Below are 21,496 nucleotides of genomic sequence, written 5' to 3' on the forward strand. Positions count from 1 at the left end.
AGACTGTGTCATGGATACCAAAGCGTAAATGCACATTTCAGCTGAAAAGCGCTCAGGCCAGCATTTCCTATCTACAGGGAACTTAAAAAAAGAAAAGGAAAGAAAGAAAAAGCCTGTTGGTTTGAGAGGATGGACCACACCACATCCATACCCTGCTAATGTAGACACACAGCACATTTCACAGCCAGAGGCAACTTAAGACCAGAATATAGAAATGTATTCTCCATGCTCCTCACGACAAGCCACCTTTCACTTTTAACAGTGCTGCTTTCTGCAAAGACTGCAGCATATGGCAATCTGTTTCCAATGTAAACGATGACTTCTGATTCTTCATCGGCAGCTGTGCCCGTCTCAGGCAGCTGTCAGGAGCTCGAGTGTGCTCCGAGACTAACTGTCTTCTCTCCATCCAGGAGGGAAATATTTCACACAGGGACCATTTGTGGCCATAGTCTACTCTGGACAGACATAGCTCAAGTTTACGGGCTCAAAAGCTGCAGGTCTCAGCTGAGGATGTTCACTGGAACATCTCGCCCATTATTTTCAGTGTTTGCATGAGGAATCAGGAATGAGGAATCAGGATGTGCTCAAGTTCCACATGAGTGAACTGCTCTGGCATTTTACTATTTGACGCACCTATGTTTGGCACATCCAGAATGTTTCAGCATCAATGTTAAACCAAATGTGTATTTTACAAAACATGGTTCACTTTACTAATGCTATTTTGACTTTTCAGGCAAAACGTTGCTCTGGGAGTGTCACTAAACAGGGCTCAGGATTCTTTAAACATGACTAACTTAACTATTTCATCTTGGTATCACACTCGTACCAAAAGAAAAATGATACACTGAGTTACGGTGATACAATGATATGCAGTACATGCTTGTAAAGGACTACATAATTATTTGTACTTTATACTTATACTGAACAAGGTTTCTGTATGAAAACAGAACTATTTTCAGCTGGACCAGGTTTTTCAGATCAACACATTTTACAATCTTTATGACTATAGCATAATAACAAATGCTGTCAGTGGAATGTTAGTGTCAAATGTTAGTGGAACATTGTAAAGTATATTAACTGAGAGATGGAAATGGCAGAAGAGAGAGGCCTGGAGTCTGGGCCCATCTCGGCACATGTGTCCACAGGAGGAACACTACATGTTTCCCCTGTGTGTGATGGAAGAAGTGGGATAATCTAAATGGAAAAGCATCAGGAGCAGTGGTTTATTTTTGAATACATATTTGAACTTAGTATTCTAGTGTTTGAGAGGGCATGACCTAAACAGTGAGTGTTAAATAAAGCTGTGTGTTGCTGGCGCACTGTCCCTGGCGTGGTGTGGGATGTGTTTGTCAGCAGTGGTCCTCTGTCCCAGTGGGGTGTGTACACTAAGTGGGCGAGCGGTGTGCTGGCCCCTGCTCTCCATCAACACAGGCATTGAACGGAGGCAGGAGAGCGTCTCTGTGGCCAGTCATCCTTGGACAGCTGACAATGGGCCGCGGTCACTGGGGACGAGGCAGAGCAATCAACAACCACAGGAGAGAAAGGCCTGACTGAACCCAACAAGTCTCCTCACTCATTTGTGACTGGAAGCTCTCACTTATTTACATGTACAGTAAAGCGTGCATTACTGTGTGTTTTCAGTGGGCACTCAGCAACACAAATTGTCCTGTGGTAAAAATGTAAATATACAAGAGACCAAAAGAGTAGGGCTGGAGGTTTTGATTCTTTGTATGCAAAAGTATGTGCTTTGTATGCCTTTGGTGTGTTATGGCCCCGTGTCTTCATTTGTATCTTTAGACAGCTGCAGCTACAAGGTCCATAACAGTGTTTGACTAGTGAGCTACAGGCACAATGTCAAACTAAACCATTATTTCATAAAAAAAAACTAAAACATAAACAATATCCATACCATATAAATGATGATGCATAAATGATATTGTATAAAGTACCACTGCTGTGTCAGAGGCACATTGAACTATACATATACTTATTAATACTGCACTTAAAGAGCTCGGCATTTTTTTGTGTGAAAGATACAATAATAAAAATAGATCCATTCATTCATAAAGGGCCAATGCAGTACTGTGTCATGTTACTCCCAACATGGTGTATCATCAGGAAGTGGATTCATTCAGAAATATACAATTATTCTCCCCTGGTGAAGAGGTGCATGTTGGGATTGAGTCTCGTTAGTTCTCCCACCTCTGCCCAGCCTCTTGAGATTAACCGCAGGGGCCTATGGTCAAAGCAGTCAGGAGCATTTAACAAATGCTCAGTCAGCCTACACCACCAAGTGCATTTCCACTCTGCAGCGGCGGCAGCCACTCACATTATACTGCACAAAGTACTCCTCTGGGGGCTTGAGTCACACAGTGACACATGTGGCAAATCACAAACACAAAAACACAAAACAAACGCACCCACACAGTTATGCGCACACACATCCCTGTGGTACAGACCCAGGTCACCATACTCATTTGAGTTAGCAGGGTACAGGGCTTTTGACACAGTGACATACAAAACACTTCTGATTCACACAAGTCTGCTCCCCTCAGTGTTAAACATTATCATGTTTTACACTGTGATTGTGCACACAATAAAAGCCATTTTTCAGTTCAATTATAAAAATACATTTGTACATCACAGTCTGTGCGCAGTTTAATGAAATACTTAAGTATTTATATTATTAGCAGAACCATGAATATTGTATTAATATTGCACAAGTGTTTTACATTATAATTAAGGAAAAGGGCTTTAAAACTGTGCAGTTATTCACAGGAAAACACGGTTTAAGGATTTAGTATTAAAACACCTGTATAGACCCTTCAAAGACACTTCACACTTTTGGACAAACAAAAATAAAACAAGAGGAGCAGTTAGAAACAAATGCTTAGACGCCTGGGCAGTGTAATACACACAAACAGCTTTCATTTTCCTGTTTATTTCTGTAATTGCAGTTTGAATCCTGTCTTGAACCTGAATAACAGAGTGAGGTGTCCATCCTCGCTGTTGTGCTATAACCACAGAAATGATGTAGTGACTCAAACTACAAAGCACTTTACACAAATCTATGCATATTTTCTACTTGGCATCTCTAGAATGCTATACCCATCTTGTCTACAATTCACAGCTTTACTCATTTAAAATTAATCAAACCCAGCAGCCTCATAATGTGTGTGGGAGAAAGAGTTCTGTGCTAGAAAGAATGCAGCGCTCACCTGTCGTAGAGGTACACAATTCATGGGGAATGTGCCACGTTGTCGTCACTGTGATGTCTGCATGTTTATAATTTATACTATTATAGGAAAGGGGCCAGAATCCCCAATCACTTCTCTTAATCTACCACTAGTTCATTGTGTAGTTAATTTCAATAACAGGCTAAAACACATAACATCTGCTCCATTACATTTGCATATTTGCTCCTTCCTGGGGACTGAGCTACAGCTAATGTAATAAATGCAATAAAGATATACTTTTCCTTAGTCCGCTGCACTCACTGCCTTCAAATTGGATTAAATCTCTAAATCACATGATCAATCATCTACAGCTCACTTGGCCAATATGGCACTGCATTCCCCCTGACTCAAAATTGTACAACTACGCCAGCGCTTTTGGTCTTTGGAGGCTTTTAGGTCAGAATAGTGTTGTGTTATGCTGCGAGGAAATGTGTCTTGAGCAAAATGGGCTCGGTACAGTAGAAGTTTAAACAAGATGATTACCATAAGCCAGATGGAATATATATATAAACTATTTAAACGAAACATTTTGTCACCACCACCTAAAATGAACGATGGAAAAAGAAAACTGTATTAACTCTATGAAAGTTTTTTAAGAGCTGATATGTTTTGCCACTCATCCAAGTTGCCTTTTCCATTCTGACAGGGTTCTGGCAAATCACTTCTTTAAATATCTGAAGGGAGCAGCTACACTGAGACTAACAGTGTAGGTGTTAACAGCAAGGAATATCTGTTATTTTTGCGTCCATTGAGCTACCCGAAGACATATTTGCCTAATTGTTGATGCCTCTAATGGGTCATCTCACTTATATTGGCGCATTCTGATTAGCCCTGTTGTTTTCTTCGTTTTTGTTTGAGAAGTGAGTTATAGATAGGTGACAGGTTGTACCTTCGACCTCCATTTCTGCTCAGTGTAAAGTGAACAACGTTGTAATTGTCCCGGAGAAACATTGGCAGAAGTCGGACACATCCACATCTCTAGAGAGGTGCTGGAGCAGGGGCCGCTGACAGACAGTAAATTCCTGTGCTGTGTGTGCGTCCGTGCGTGCGTGTGTGTGCGTTTGTGTGTGCGTCTGTGTGTGAGGTGAGTCAGCAGAAGGCAGAGCGGGGCCTTTCTCTCTCTCTCTCTCTCTCTCTAAGGTGGGGAGGAGGGTGGGCACTGGGCAGACGGCGAGCGCTACAGCGGGTGATGATGTGTAACTTCATGCATGACTGAAGCGCCCAGCTCACGCCAAGCTGTGTGCGAGCCTCTTCAAACACACCTGTTCCCGACGCCTCCGAGAAAAAAATATGGCTGCAGTTAATGACACAAGTAATGGCTGTGGATTCAGAGGAGCGCCCAAACTAAACGCACCAAGGACACGGACCATGCGAGGGTTTTCACGCAAGAATTTGTATATTTATTACTAAGATGCTTGAGCTTTTGTGCGCAGTACTTTCTGTGACTCATAGATAGTTAGTAGTAGTAGTAGTTTTGTCCATGATGCGTTCAATTTATATTTGTCAGAGCATATGTCAAATCAACGTACACTAGCGCCAAACATGTTTTCTGACCGAGTGTAGCTCTCACTTTACTGGTTCATGCATGTTTTCGGTAACAAATGAGTTCAAAACGTACCATTGCTTTCGGGAACCTTTATCGTTAATTAACTCGGATGACTCGGCTACATCAGCAGCTATTACAATGATGTTGCTATAAAACTGGGCTCAGCCTGCTGTTTCATACTGATGCCCTCTACTCCACCTGTGCTGCATCACGCCAGAGGAATTGTGCGCTCGACAAAAGTAGTATCTCTAAATACGGTTGGACTGTCAAATGTTTATTGCATAATTCACCTCTAAATGTGTCACACGGCGCACATCTATTGTCCTGTCAAGGCCGGTAAACACAGACACAACGGCTTTAGTTACTAATCTATCTATCTGTGTGTTTGCCCCGCGCTCCAGTTCAACGACTTTACAATCCACGGCCCTTGAAATTCTAAGCTAGACCAGATTCCGGAAAAGTCATGGAAGACCCAGTTTGATTTTGTATGAGAACAATGCTCCTCTGTTTAAGGGTGGCAGGTTGGTGATGTCATGGCTGGCAGCACCCAAAGGCTTCGAGCTCTTGAAGGCACAACATGGCGGCGACACACTGGGAGGAGGACTGACTTTGTTCGGTTTAATTAGAGTGTGACCGAGGCAGAAACTCTCTCTTCTAAAACCTGTCAATCATTACCACTAGCCAAGACGATTACAGATTATACAGAGCTGGGCCGCTGTGGAAATAGTTGAGTAGAATTTGCTACGAAAAAAAAAAAGTTTCATTGCAAATCGTCTGAAGCTTAAAGCAGAAAGGTGACATGTTATGATAAACGCTTCTACTATGCAAGGGAGTCAACAAGCACATTTTTCTTGCAGCGCGAGTGTGACACGGAGCTGGTGGATAATGAAGCCGCGGCCGGGTTGGATGGCTGTGCGTGATGGAGGGATTTTACACAGGTGCAAGTTTGTGGAGAATAACACAGGAACGAGAACATTGCCCCGTCACTATTGTCTTACTACGTCCTCCGTCTCCACCAAAGAAAAGACCCGCTGCTACATCACTATGAAAAACTTGCGCCGCTTTCTTGCAATTTCCTCAATTATGGTAAAGTGCTTAGAAATGTTTTTTTGCAGAGACGGGAGAAAAAATATTTGTGTGTAATGAGGGATGCAGTCGTTAGAAAACAAAACCTCAGAGATGTTTGGACTTCTGAGGCTACTTCAAGATGGTAAATGGTTGATGGTAAAGTCCCAGCTGCGACGGGAGGCTCTGCTCGCTCTTATGCTGAGGTGACAGTAGTGCAGTTGGTAGATGTTGTTTGTCCGCTGATCTGAAGGTTGCCGGTTCAAATCCAGCTGGTGTATGAGTCTATACGTGAATGGGTGAGAGGTTCCTTGACGTAAAGAACTTTTAAAACCTTGAAGGATTTCCCAATTAGGCCAGGGGTGTCCAAACATTTTTCACCGAGGGCCGCATACTGAAACATATCTGAAGCAGAGGGCCACACACCAGTGTTGATACAGGAGTCAAACGGTGCATTTAACACACGTTTGACAGAGCCGTTCTACTTTTAATACGACTTGGAAGATTATTTTTAGGTTTGTGTCACAATGCAATGTGATTTTATCCACGTTGTAGAGGTAGAATCTCTTCAATTTGTAGTAAAAATACTTTCTGATCAATTGGGCAGTTTAGGAGGAGGCATGAGGGCCAATAAAATTGGTCTGCGGGCTGCATTTGGCCCCTGGGCTGTAGTTTGGACAGCCCTGATTTAGACTGTAGAAAAGGTTGCTTGAAAATAGTTTGAATTCTATATATCTATTTCCATTGACAAATAATGTCCCTTTCCATATGCAGTTAGGTCAGCGACATGGCCTGTGCATTTTATTCAAAGGTTAACTTAATTTCCTACCTTGACAAACCATCAAACCAACATGAAGCATATTATCTATTATTCAATCGTAGTGCTGTCTCACATGGTTAACCATATTCAGATGCTATTTTTTTTAACAATGCATCGGTAATTAGCTCAAATTTGCCTGTATACAGTTGAAACCAAAACTTTCCAGACACTCATACACACAGACATAGTTTTCATCCTGATATCTTGGCTGATTTCTTTTGATTTTCCCATGATATTACACAAAAAACAGTGTGTTTCAGGTGCGTCTTCAAATACATCCAACTGTGTATCTCTAATTAACTCAGATATTGTCAAGAAACCAAATCAGAAGCTTCTAAAGACATGGTCATCTGCGTTTTCAAAAATTCTTCAAAGGGCTTATTAAAGTGACTGTATGTAAACTTCTGACTTGATGTAAAAAAAGGAATGAAAAAGTGTCTAAAAAATCTTCTGTTATTATTCTGGCATTTAGCAAATAGGAATTATTTTGGTAAGCCTAACTGACCTAAAACAGGAACAGTTTATTGTGATTTCATGTCTGACAGCATAAAAGAAAAAAGAAAAAAATGGCCTTGGTTGAGGGTCAAGTCATGCACAAAATGTATATGAACCATACCTCTCTATACCTTTTTGGAAGATTACATAAGACATTTTTAAAAGTTGTAATTATAGATGATATGCAAAAATAGAATGTAGATTTTTTTAATTGCAATTTTATCAATTTTTCTTTTTTTTTCTTTTTTTTTTTTTACATATGTTACTACACGTTTTTTTTTCTACTTCAGTTTCCTGTTTCCCATCTGTACCTTACCTTTAAATGGTTCTATGATATGACTTTTTTTTTCCACTGTTGGATGTAAAATTTTATTATCCGTGTCCCAACAATTTCAAATGTACTTGTAGTTCCTTCCAGCTTTTTGAAATGCATTTTTGCGTAAATGAACTGGCTCAAAGACGTGCCAATCTCTCAGCATTGGGGTTTGCCAGAGTGTTATTGGCAGTGCCGGTGTTTGTCGCCAAAACACAGGGAAGTGATGGAGGAGGAGAGAATGGTGGTCCTTGTGAGTGGGGTGTAAACAGGTCTTGAAGAGAGGCTCCTTTCATGAACTATGCTAATCTGCAGCAGCTCGTGACTGACCGGGCTCTGCCTCTGCCTCGTGTGAGAGAGGACAAGGTGCTCTGCTTTCTACTTCACTGGATTCATTCACTCATTTTGCCTCAGTCTGGTATAAATAAATGATACTTTGCTCTGGGCTGGTCTCTTCTGGGGTTGCTACAGTCAATTGTCTACCTTCAAGTGAGCGATAATTGTTTTGGCGTGTGCTAGGTGCTCTTCCCCGGCTTTACAAGTTATCAGGGCTTAGATTAAATACGTTGCTTGTTGTTGTATCCTTAAGCAAGACGGTACACCCACATTGCCTAGTATGAAAGTGGTGTGTTGGGCGTGGTGCGATGGGTCGATGGCGCAGATTTGGCGGCCTCACTTCTGTCCGTCTACCCCAGTGGCTTACCACCACCGAGGCGTGAAAGAATAACGCAATGAGTGTCTCGAAAAGCTCTTTATGAATCCAGTGCATTATTATTTGTAAACATTTATCTTATTCTCTATCTGAAAAGTGTTGCCAGTCTCCCTTGAGCCCATATATTTTTATAATAGAACAGAATGTGCTTGTTATAATTGTTCAGAATTACAAATTAATGCTGAAAGTTGTAAGTGGTTTGGTTATTAATTTAATCTAAAAAAGAACATCCACGTATGCGAGTAGTTTGGCTGTATTTAAACTTGGCGTATATGGACGTGGCTGAATGTGAGATAAAACAGTGAAAATAGCTCAATAGTCAAAGTTGCTCATAAATTAGCAGTGTTTTATTGGGCCTATTAGTCACACCCCTCACGTAGAGCTGTGTTAACTGTATCCTGCTTTATAATAAGGGCTGGCTATTAAGAGACAATTGGTCCATGTTGGATGGTGCCTTATACTCTTGCAGGTTGAGTGCTGCAGAGTGAGTCACCTCCATCAATTACACTCATATACATGCATACTAGTGCTTAAGGGACAGCGGTATGGCGTCATGCCGTCACCAGGTGCTCATCTCAAATTCTCTTCAAGGTCTTCCCGATTTCTAATGAAGCTGATGTTTCTTACACATGTAATTATTTCTTTATTGATTCGTCAGCATCCCGGGGAACAGTTTTCATGAAATATATCCATGCTGCGATAACCTGTCTCTGCAGCAATGATGAGAGAAAAATCATTAGAAGGAAGGCCCCCCAGGGAGAATGGAGGCGGCTGTTTTGATGTGTGCTTGTATCCCAATGTGATAGTGGCGCGTGTGTACATGATCCTTTGACTGACTCTTCCTCTGTCTCTTCTTCTTTATCTTCTTTGCGTATGTGATGTAGGCCTGAGGAGCGGGGGGAAGATGAGACCTCCTAGCCCTCTGCTGATCCTCTTCTACATCACGCTGAGCAAGAGTGCCAAGGTGGTCAAGGTGGTCTCCAAGAGGGGCTCAGGTAAGGAGACTCACAGGCACACACTGCTACTACTACTACTGCATGATAAGTGGTGGAAGTTACTGGTATTTTCTCACTTGTGTAGCATAGCATTCACTTTTATTAATTACAGCAACTGTCTATCTAGAGAAAACAGATATTGATTGATAATTCATTTGTGATTAGGACAGCAATTTCAAAAACTCAAGCTATACTACAAAGTTCATGCTTTTAAGAATAAGTTTGTAGAGGTTTAAACTAAAGGATTAGTGGCTTTTGTATACCGTAATAAGATGCTGTGAGGAGAATATTTTCTTGTTTGCGGAGGATTACTTAAACAAAGGCAGTCTTTAAGGTTTGGCAGTGCAACCGTTCATATAGTGGTTTAGATTTTGATTAATCTCGCAGCCCTATGCCCACGGGGAACGTAACTGGAGTCGCACGAATTCTTACAAACCTAGTTAATATTTTCTTAATGATGATTCCATACAAAATGTAAATCCATGAGCCACACACTTAAAGTACAGGGCAATAATCATTAGCTGATCAGACCACATTGACTTGCGTGCCCTCTGCTCTCATCACCACATGGTATTTGCGCCTTACCTCACACATCGTATTGTGTAACCGCGACGAGTAGGAATATACAAAGACCTAAGATGTGACCTTTCGCCGAGGGTTAGTATGGAAGGAACAACACGGACACGTAGAGCAGAAGGCCAAAGAGAAATTCGGTGAAGCTGCTAATGTGATGCTCAGTGATTCTTAGTAATCGTGCCCAGACATGGAAAACTACATGCAGCAGTTTATTCAGCTTGCCTCACAGACAGTCAAACCAATATCGGTAGTGTTAAATGAATGCCAGTCAAATATCATTGATTCTACAAGGTTAAAAACTCAATAGCGTCATAATTACAGTGTATTCAGTATATTCATTGCAAACATGGGATATGAATTCTGTAACTAAACTGGCTGTCTTTACAAATATCCACTGAGACGCCGAGTTGTGTAACATTATCTGCTCTAGCTGCATCACTCTTCTTTTCTATTGATTGTGTGGCTTTGTGCTTGGCCCATTGCTTGTCCTTATGAATTGGCTCCATGTTGTTCCTCGCTTGTATTGCACCTATGTGTCCATTGTTTTCGCTCTTCCGAGGATTTCCATATAGATCGGATCTCCGGACAGCGCATCAGATCAATCAAGTGGGTCTTCTGGGTCCTTCACTCAAATATTGATAGCGGTGAAGTCAATATTACCGCCCAGCCGAGGGGTCAAAGGTGATGGAGTGTCAGCAGGCAGTTTAGCTACTTAATGGCTCTTTGAGAGGCTCCTGTGTCTGTCTGAAACATTATAAAAAAAGGTGTGAGAAATGTACGACAGGCTCATAGCATACTGTTTATGTTATACGTTAGGGTCAGACATGTTTTTTTTTTTTTTTGTTTTTTTTTCATTTAAATAGGGACAGATACAACAAACACATATTAACAATTCTGTAATCTGACGCAGGTATCACAGTGTTTATAGCCTAGGCTAATTCGTGACACGAGTCCCCAGAAGGGCTTTTAAAACTGTTCCGGTTTGACTAAAAAGCAATGGGATTAGTTGTAAGAAAAGGAATAAATACAGTGAATTTGTCAAGAGAATCAAGTGTCAAAATATCGCACACTTACAGACTCACACACTCACATTTGACTCTTTCTCAGCCCCGTCTCGTCCCCTTGCCCTTCATAATCTCTCTGTCACACACACACACACACACCCCCACACACCCACACACACACCCCCACACACCAACGCCATGTGTCACTGTTGAATCAAAATGCAGTATTTGGACTTTATGAAAACAAAAGTGTGCACATTACAACATGGAAGGAAGCAGACATTCTTCATTCTTATTCGGACATAATTTACCTCTTTTGTCACGAATAGTAAAAGGATTGAAAAAAAAAATGTTGCCAATTAGGATTTGTGGTGAGTGGATTTCTTTGCAGATGCTAATTGCTTGTCGGATACACAGAACTCAAAATCATTTCAAAATGTATGAATAAAGGTGGCTAATGTTAATTGTTCTATAGAAAATCGTATTGACAAGGTCCAGCTTATTAGTGTCAAAGCTTTTGAGAGGTACAAGAAAAACAAAATGAATTTCATAACTATTGTGCTGCTCTGCATCTAAACAGATTGTGAAGCTTTTCCCCCCTCAGTTCTACACTGCTCTGCTCTGTTGCTGCAGTATTAGCTTTTGACAAATTGAAGTGGATATATGTGAAGTGTCGGCGCCGGGCACAAAACGCAGCGGTAAAGATGATTAATTGCGGGATAGGACCTCGGGTGGGTGATTGTTTCTGGGTCAAAGGTTTGGGACATTAGTCTTCATGTGTTCGGGGTGAAGGGGACGAAGCAGTTGGTCTCTCATGACTGCCGTTATATTAACTTCTGATGACCGTTCCTGTAGCATCTTCCAAAGCGCCCGGCCATGTGTTGTGCAGTTATTGTTGAAAGCGCTGTGAAAGATTTGTATATTTTGTGCAGCTGGCTTCACATGGGACTAGTTTGTGATTTCTTGCAGGTTTGGGTAAATACATGGGAGTTTCATCTCTCAACCTTGAGGAGCTATGGATAACGGATCAGCTATGAGGACTTGATTAGCCCTCAAGAGGCACTGGATAAAGCTGCACTTCAATTGATTTTCTCCCCCCCCAAGTGTCCATGCCGGATTCTTAGAGTTGCAGCTCTCTGAAATCCTATAATTATTCAATGTGGAGTCGGCCTGAGCCTGTGTTACCTGAATTAATGAGTTTCCCAAAGGTGTAGATAGGAGCTGCATGTGCCTCTTATTCCCTCATTGTTTGTGCCACACCTTTGCACCGCTCATGTTTTTAATGACCACTCAGCCACTATGGGATAGCAATTGGGATAGAATGTAGCACTGCACAGGCAAAACTGTTGAATGGCAATAATAGTATGAGTCTTTATAGCTGGATACAGAGGGAAAAGGAAGAACTAAAGGGAACCAAACCCGTACTATATATGGGACTGAGTCGTTTAAGACCATTTCGGGCAAATATGAATTTCTGTATTTTATGGATTTTGTTTGTGATCACATCCTTACAACTATTAAAAATACAGCGGGCCATGAGTGTATGAGTTTCTTATCAGTCATTGGTCCCTTTCATTAAAATGATTGATAGTGACATTGGTGATACAATAAAACTCTTGCCCATTTCCCTCGCTTCGCACATACACACTCGTTGGGTTTTCATGCCTTTTCTGAGACATTCCCTTCCCTCACTTTAATTTCCTGTAGACTGATCCTAACCTTAACTGTAATTAGTACTTGCTTAACCGTAGCCTAAACCCTAACGTCAACCTATTTTAACCTCATAAAAATAAAACATTAAATCCTCCATATCTGAACTTCATGGTGTTGATCTAATAATTAAGGGTTTACGTCATGGAGATTTGATTATTTTTGTCCCCGTGAATTGAGACTGTATATATACCTTAGACTGTATATATATATATAAATCAAACAGGAAGTGAGCCTGGGCATGTTTCCGACTCCATCGATTCACTTTCTAATGAAAAAATTGTCACCTGTTTCTATGTAACTGCTGCTGTCATGCACATCATTTTGGTCTTAAAATGTTCGTACTGACCCGCTCGACATGATCCTGGTGTGTTTTTTTTTGCTATTGTGTCTATAAATTCAGATATAAACTTTAATAACAGACTTTCCTTCCCGCTAGCGTTAGCAACAGGTTTGATTGACAGCGTTGCTAAGGGCCCGGTCCCTATTATACCAGCAGTGTTGGCCGTAAGGTGCGTTACCTTCAGCAACCTCGCTCCGGATTGGCTCTTTGGTTGCTATGGTACTCGAGGTCGGAATTCCAAATACAAAACTCGGATAAAATTTCATCTCATTCAATCTGTGGAGTATAAATGTCACTTACTGCCTATATTTAATCTTGAAGTTGACCAGTGTAGCTTCTTTTATAAGTGTTCGCTAATGCAATGAGCAACAAAGTTTAATTTCGTTATGCCAATACAGAGTCCAGGTTATTTCAGACTTTGGGGAGCCACCATAGTCTGCTGTATTAATTTGAAAACACTGTATATACCCACCCACACACACACACGCGCACACATTAACTTTGGGAACTGAACCTTTGCTATCTATCCCGTATTCAGCCTACTAACAATATATACAGTCAGGGTTTTTCACTTCAACTGTTACTCGTGTTACGGTTGGTCAGTTTGTGCAGTACGAGCCATCCGTATGCGGCCCATATGCACCTAAGTCGTCGGATTGTTTGCTGTGGACTGCTGTGAAATGAATGCTTTGAGGCGGTTGTATTTTCGCAGTGCAGTGACCAAGGCCTGGCTGACTGTGTGAGATTTACTCCGGGGGACTTTGACAGAGACAAGCTGTCAGGCCCCATCCATCAGCCTGCAATAGTGTCTATCTCTGAACCAGCTTGGCCCAGTCAGAACCGTAAGGGCCAGCCTCAGCCTCCCCTGTCCCGCTGATAAGACCTACAGAAAGGGAAGTGTAATGAGACAGGACAGGCTCTCTTTAGTCTGGGCAAACACAATTACCAATTTGCAGCAGGCTTGAAAAACAATTGATGCTTATTATCTATGTGTAGGAACCTTTAACTCTATATCAACTGAGGTATTTTGTTCCGTGCAAAACTAATTCTAATTCGGAAAAATCTGATAAGGTTTGGAGACAATAATTACACTTTTGAGGATAAATTGTGTTTCATTAACTTTTGTGGATTTAATTGGACGTAATTTGTCTAGGGCAAATTTTGAATCTAATTTAGAAAAAAAAAATATAACAAAGAAATCAGGAAACATTGTTAAAAGTATATGAATTAACCATCTGCCGTCTACGCTCGAGGCTACATATTTTAAGCCGTTAATACCGAGATTAATTTAGCAAATAAATATGTTTGTTGGCCCCAGGTTTTCATGACATTAGCACATGATTATCGTCACTTGCTACGGACAGAGCGGCGGATCTTTGATAATTGGTGATAAAAGTTAATTGTCCCGGAAGATCCACAGGGACTGCGTGCAACAAACACGATAATACACAATCATAAATACATGCTTATATGATATTAAGAGTAGCTGTTTCAGAATTGCACATGTTTTGTCTTAAATAATCGAAAAAAAAAAAAAAGATTTCCCCAGGTTGCCATAGCTGTCTGAATAAATGGAAACCGCAGTTACATTAAACGTTTTGCCTTTGGTCAAAAATGATCATTGTTTCCGTAATCTTGTTGGGTTGGCCATAAATCCAGGACTAATTGGATAATTTAGGACCAGTGCGTTTTACATTGCCTCTGTTAGCAGCCGCGGCGCCCTTAAAAACACACTTTCATGCTCCACTTCTACCTGAGGGCTCCCCCATTAATCACTCCAGCGCTGGGACACTAGCACCGGCTCTCCCCTGGTCAAAGGTCACGTGTAGTGTATCATCACGGGTTTGCCCCATGGGTCCTGCCTGTTTGTCTACTACCCACATCCCTCCATTTTCACACTAGACTAGAGGATACAAGAGTGAGTACGTCTGATTGGGATGTAATGAACACCACTCTGACTTATTTACTTTTTTAGTGTGTTACTGCTGGTTGTATATGTAGTAATAGTTGTAGTGATTGGTGTAATGGTAGTATTAGTGATGTTTGTGGTAATTGAGGCAGTAGATTGATCAAAAAATGGATAATGGATAATCTATAGTAAAAAGATTGTTAAAATTAAAAATAAAACAAACTTGCAGTGTGATTTTGGTAAATAGTCAAATTTTTATATAACGCTTTTGCACTTTCTGAAGCACTTTACATCAAAAAAACACACACATACATACACTTGTGTACATGGACAATGGGGGCGAGGTGGATTAAGTGTCTTGCCCAAGGACAAAACGACAGCATTCATGTGTGGGAGCTGGAATTGCACCTCGGATCTGATCGCTCAACCAATAATGTTTACGTTGACAGCGGGATTCGAACCGGCAACCTTCAGATCAGTGGACAAACACCAACTGAGCTACTGTCGCCAAGTACTTTTGTGATATTTCTGTACTTTTGTCAACCTAAACCAAGACACAGGCACATTTTTGCACAGTGACATCAGATTCTGGAAATATCGTCATATAGTCCTTAAAAAAACAAACAAAAAGAAGATATTAAGCATTGCCCACCTCTTAAAAATGATTTTGTTGTAGGACGAATAGTTAAATACATCCGTAACATAATAGTGGCTGTACTATTTTGCAGTATAATCGTATATTTCCCTGTACAAATTCTATCCTTCTACATAAACTCCCCTTAGAGTCAAGCTGTGACTCACTGCTCACCATTCATTTTCTTTGCACCACTTGAAGATGTCGTGTGCACATTTTGTTCATTTCCGATTGTGTGGAGTGCGCCAAGTCGAGTACATCACTAAACACATCCATGGCCTGCTGACTGGCCTGTTAGCTGGAGTAATGGCTTTTAAACGCTGCCTGCAGGGATGAGTGCGCTGCAGTGGAGAACCAAGGCACACTGCACTTAAGTCCAACACCGCAACAAAAACCTTCTCACTTAATTTGTAGAGTGCTGGCGAGTTTATTCAATTGCCCCTAAGGTTTTTATTGAACCCACATTATAGGTACAATGTAAATAATGGGGTCGTTCAACAGCAGAAACTACTGGATTTCAATTTGCTCCTTCCAACCTTTAACTGCTCAGCTTTTGTAAATATGATTTGTAAAAGGATAGAGGCAGTCACTGTCTTGTTTTTGTAACATTTGCTATACTTCAGACTATTATTATGTGCTAAATATTTTGTTTTTTTTTAGGAATATCTCCATGACGATATCCCCCGAATATGATGTCACTGTGCAAAAATGTGTCTGTGTCTTGGCTAAAAATAGGCTCAGAAAGTGAATATACCTTTAAGATAATTGCAAAAGTGCAGAACTATCACAAGAATATCAGGCAACAATAGCTTAGTTGGTTTTTGTCCACTGATCCGAAGGTTGCCGGTTCGAATCCCACTGTCGACGTAAAACATAATTGGTTGAGCGGTCACATCTACGGTGTAAAAGTGCAAAAAGAGACATGAAAATAGTGTTAATTCTCATGACATTTACATACAGACAAAACTACAGTAAGCTAGGGGTTATTATGCTTGCCCTGAAAATGTGTTATCGGGCTGTGGAAGTGTGTTCACGATAAGTAGCAGAAGTTTGTGTTTCAATTTCCTGTTATACGGTGCCATTTTGAGGACGGTTGACTATTCAAAAGATATAATATCCATCCATCCATTCATTTTGTTCCGCTTATCCGGTGCCAGGTCACGGGGGGCAGCAGTCTAAGCAGGGACTCCCAGACTTCCCTCACCCTAGACACGTCCTCCAGCTCCTCCAGTGAGACCCCAAGGCGTTCCCAGGCCATAGTCCCTCCAGCGTGTCCTGGGTCTTCCCCGCGGCCAGGAGGAAGATATAATATTTCATTTTGAATTGTTAATTACTATGTCAACCTAGCTTTTCATCATTCCAAAACCCGTGAATAGTTTTGAAACATGTTTAATCCTAATTGTGACTTTCTAATATTTCGCAAATTGCCAGAAAAAAATCCTTATCTTCTCGCGACTGCCCTTAGACTTTCCATTCTAGTTATCCGTTTAATAGACCTCGCCTCTACAACCTGAGCTGGCCCCGTGTTAAAAATAGAATGGACGTAAAGAGTGGAACCAGCTGTGATGTCGGCGTAATGTAGCGTAGTGTCCCATAAGCCACTGCTGTCAACTTGCTATCTGCCCAATGATCCCCACAGCACACGTCATGGAAGCGCGCATTATATTGAAGATTTCCGTATGTGTGATCTGGCAACAATGACCCCCCTGACTGTCTCCCCGAGGATAAGATTGAGACGGCCAATATTGCGATGACGCTGCAAAGTCGTGCTCCAAATCCCTGATAAGGGGCTGTCATGGATAACTGTAAATCTGACATGGCCCCTCGGCATTGTGGGGGATGAAGTTCTGTGGCACCGACGCTTGGATAACCCGACAATAAGTGCTGCAAGTCAGTCATTCACTTCATTTATTTGTCAAGGCGCTCTCTGCTCATTTCACAAATCATTCTGGCACCGTTTCTCTGACACTTTTAAAAACCAAATGTGGCCGTCTATAGGTCTGCTCTGTCAGGCGGATGGACAAAATGACACACAAATAAGATGTAGAGGCTCTTACTTGTCATGCCTGTCTCATCTCCACAGTTCTACACATGACACTATTGGACATTAAATCCTCCAATTTCTTGTGCAGGAAAACACAGTAATAGTTTATTGACAGATCAAGTCTCCACATTGACATTTGTCCACGGTTATATATGGTCGCTGCCCGTCTCAGGTTAAATGATTGATCACCCACAGCGTTAATATGGCGAGTCCACTGTCATGCTCTTCATCTGTGTGTGTGTGTGCTCCCAGACATCAGCGTACGACACTGTAAGCTTTTCTTTTTGAGAGTGAAACAATAGCAACAGTAACTGATACCTTAAACGCAAACGAACTCCAAGTAAAGTCTTTGTCTTAGTACTTTTACTCAAGTACTCAAGTAGTTTTTACACGGTTGCTGGTGTCGGTGATAGTAGCTGTGATTTTTTGAAGCAGTTCTGCAATCGTAGAGTCTTTGTGGAAATGTTCAAGTTGTTTTTTTAGGTCTGTCTCCATGAAGTCAAGCAGGCGATGCCAACCGACTGAGTTACAGGTTCATTCTGTGGAGAGGCGAGCCCACTCACAGTAACAGTGCATATTTTCTAGCTGTGTAATTTAATAAATGCGAGATTGATAGGTTTAATAACATACCATGGAACTGCATACTATTGTAGGACCACTCCTAGACAACAGAAACGTTACACCATCTCATTCCAGGCAGAGCAATAACATTTTCTTGAAGGCAACAATATGTTTTATTAAGTGCACACTTTCTATGCACGTTCCATGTAATATTGCTTTGGAGTCTGCTGGAATCTAATGAATGTATGGATCTAATGAAAACAAGCTTACCAAGGGCAAGGCCAATGCAAAAAAACAAAAAACAAAAAAAAACTGCACTCTTACAGTTTCACAGATATATGTTCATGTATCTCTCACATACATTCAAATTCCCAATGCCCTGAATTTACTGTACACATGCCTCAACTTTTACTGTGGGCTTACAAAATCCACTACAGAGGCTGTCTCGGGCCGGTCAATAGCTCTCTCTCTAAATGATGAGGAATGGGGCACGCTGCAGTAACGCTGGGCCCGGAGATTGATCACATGCAGACTACTGAAGATTAAATGGCTTCTTGTGGAGAGCCGGACTGCCCCTGGATGGTGCATTGAGTAGGTAGGAAGCCTGTTCTTTTCTGCTCCACTCACCACAGCTGCACAGCCTTGGGACAGAGCAGCTATGCAGGAAAGCAAGCCACAAAAATATGCTCTATAGGTTTATTGAATCTCTGCATATGTGTGTTTGTGTGTGTGGAGGAAACTATGGAATGTATTATGTAAAGTATGCTGGGGTAATGTTATCTTTGCTATAATTTTGTTGATTTGTCTGGCTGATGTGATCACTGGCAACGATTTGTGTTTTGATTAACCCTGTAATTTTTGTAGCTCTGTGTTTTCACTTCTGAAATGAGTCATGGAAATATACATACATTTGCCTTAATTTAAGTGATTGCTTTTAGTCAGAGATAGTTATGATACCTGTTCAGATCCAATTTAGAAAGTGTAAATCGTAAATAAAATCTGACTAAAATAAAAAATCTACGCTGCATTATACGTGGCGCGGCAGCTAGTTCATAATACTATGATCAGCTACTGCAGTGTGTACCATGATATGTATGTATATGTATGACTCCATTACGAAGGGCACTGGCTTACTGCATATTTTAATGGCCAACATACGATGAGGAAGATGCTTAAAATTCCTGTGCTGCTCCGGGCTGATAATGGAGTAATTATATTTGTGTTATCCACCGCAGCGTAAATATGTCGATATATCAAGTGGGTGGGTTAATCCAGAAATAGTGTTCCAGGTAATTAAATGATTGTAAATGATGAGGAGTGCAGAGCGATTCTTTTATGAACATTAAGGTAATTTACTCATCAAAGTGTGATATACGGGCATGTGTGTTCCTCCATTCCACCTGTAAGTATGTTGTGAGAGCTGATTCTCCACGAGCTGCTGATGTTGTCTGTTGGCGCACACATGACAGGAATATCTCATTTCAGGTTTTTCTCTCCTTTGATTTTACATATTAAGTTGGTTCACCTTCTAAAGTGATGCTCAGTTATTCTGGGAGGATTTCTAATAAATGTATGCTTTAATAACAGTAAGAACATGAACTCCTGCATCAAAATTTGCAATTTTACCATCACAGGCAATCACAGGCCAAAGTATCTTTGATTTATTAACCTTTAAATGATAGCATATTTGTCTTTGTGAGGTTTAGGCTTGAGGACCGTTATAGTGACATTTTTCAAATCACAGGGGTTTACCAAAATGATCAATTAATTATAGGCGCTTGAATAATTAATGAGAGCCATCCGGAGCAGCAGCTCTACCTGACATATGGAGCCGTGCTTGATTGTGCTTTGACAGTGATTTTAAATGTGGCTGATTACATCAGATGCCTTTGCAAAACCCAGAGGTTAGACCGCAGGCGGTAAAAACTACAAAGACCAGCGTTCTAGAAACCCCTTCAGGACATTTAAACTACAATTACCCGCAGTCCTGTGTCATCTCCTGGTGTCAAAGTGATCCGCCCTCGCTCACTGTTGTTAGACCAGCACAGGCACAAGCCGCACACATCGGAGTAAACGCTTGGCTCCGTGTTCTGGTGCTGCTACCATCGCTCATTAGGAAAAAACTTAGAAAAAACCTGCTTCATGCTGAGAATGTGGGGGAGGAATCTGAGTACGTCTCCAAATGCTAATGAGAGAAGGCTCTTCAAGAGACGCCTTTGTCTTTGGTTCTATTCATCTTACTACGTGTCAGTATTGTTTGTTATTTTTTCTTTCTTTTTGCTCGCAAAGGTAGGGTGAATTCTAAACAGTTATTTTTATATGTCATTAGTAAGTAGCCCAGTGCGGCCCCATCACCCTGACAACTACATCCTTTCCTTTTCCCTTCTGCTTATCACCATAACAACTAATCTGCCGTAAATAGTGCTGTCTCCTCCGCTGCCTTTCTGCTTCACTTTCCTCCACCAGTTCTTGTCTGCTTGTTTGGACCGTAGCACCACCCTGCTCCCTCCGCCCTCCCTGTGCTCTCTCCCCGTGTTCCTTGTTATTGCTACTGCTCTTGAGTTCATTTTTTTGTGCCACTGCAGATGTGGGTGGTTCTGGTGACTGCACAGTAACCTTTCCACTGCCTCACGTTGTCAAGTGCAGGAACCCTGATAGCGATCAATAAAAAGAAGCTGCAACAAGTTATTCAGCAAACTTGCAAAGGCTTGATTTGATCCTCTTTGCTAAATAGATTTTCTTTTGTCTCCACAGTTGGGAAAGTGCCTGTGCTAGTGCGATCGTTGGTATTTGATGTGCAGGGAGGTGCGTCTCGCGAGGATCAAGATTGCTACATGCCTTTGTGGTTGACCTAAATGTGTTATTGACAGTGAGCCCGGCTTGACAACTTGATTGGCCTACTACGCTCTTGGATTAACTTGCCTGGCTGGCAGGCTTTTTACAATCAAAGATCAGGCCAATGCACTGGTTGGCCGAGTAGCAGTGGGATTGACTTAGCAGCCTGATGTGCTAATGCAGAGTTGTCCCAAGGTTGAGGACGATTGCAAGGACGCACTCAGAAATATGCATTCAAACAGAAGGTGACAGACTCTGCGCTGGGGCAAAAGAACATTTAAATTGTTCTGATCGCATTTTGAAATCTCCTCTCTTGTCCTTTCCGATCTTTTCATCAGCTGCACAAAACATGACCCTCTGACTCCCTTCAACCTACTTCATGTTTTCCCACCATCGCCTCCTTGGATTTTTTTTTTTACTTTTAATGAAAATGCTCAGGGGAAGCCCTTCTGTACTGCACGTTACATAACCACTGGCCGCTCTCCTGATAAGTGCATGTGCAAGCACTCCAAGAGGATGTGGGAATATTGATATCACTGCTTACAAACTTGTAGGTGCTTAATTTTTGATAGAGTCACAGAAATGTTGAGCGTATTTGCTCCCATTGGCCCTATCTTGCAGAGTCCAGAATCCAACCAAGGAATTTGCTATTTCTAATGTAAATGCCCTTAAATCTCAGCCACGTTTAACACCACTAA

The 21,496-nt window shown here is 41.5% G+C and overlaps 1 protein-coding gene across 4 annotated transcripts in view; it reads left to right on the forward strand.

Moving 5' to 3' along the window:
• The window catches only part of il1rapl1a (interleukin 1 receptor accessory protein-like 1a), a 215,128-nt gene that overhangs the window by 64,741 nt on the left and 128,891 nt on the right, over positions 1 to 21,496 (forward strand). For all 4 annotated transcript variants that reach the window (XM_055230656.1, XM_055230657.1, XM_033987092.2 and 1 more), the window contains one exon: positions 9,072 to 9,182. In XM_055230656.1, the coding sequence (XP_055086631.1) occupies positions 9,072 to 9,182 (111 nt within the window). The remainder of the gene's footprint in view (positions 1 to 9,071; positions 9,183 to 21,496) is intronic.

Source organism: Periophthalmus magnuspinnatus, chromosome 21, assembly GCF_009829125.3.
Source record: "Periophthalmus magnuspinnatus isolate fPerMag1 chromosome 21, fPerMag1.2.pri, whole genome shotgun sequence".
In the NCBI taxonomy this organism is placed as follows: Eukaryota; Metazoa; Chordata; class Actinopteri; order Gobiiformes; family Gobiidae; genus Periophthalmus; species Periophthalmus magnuspinnatus.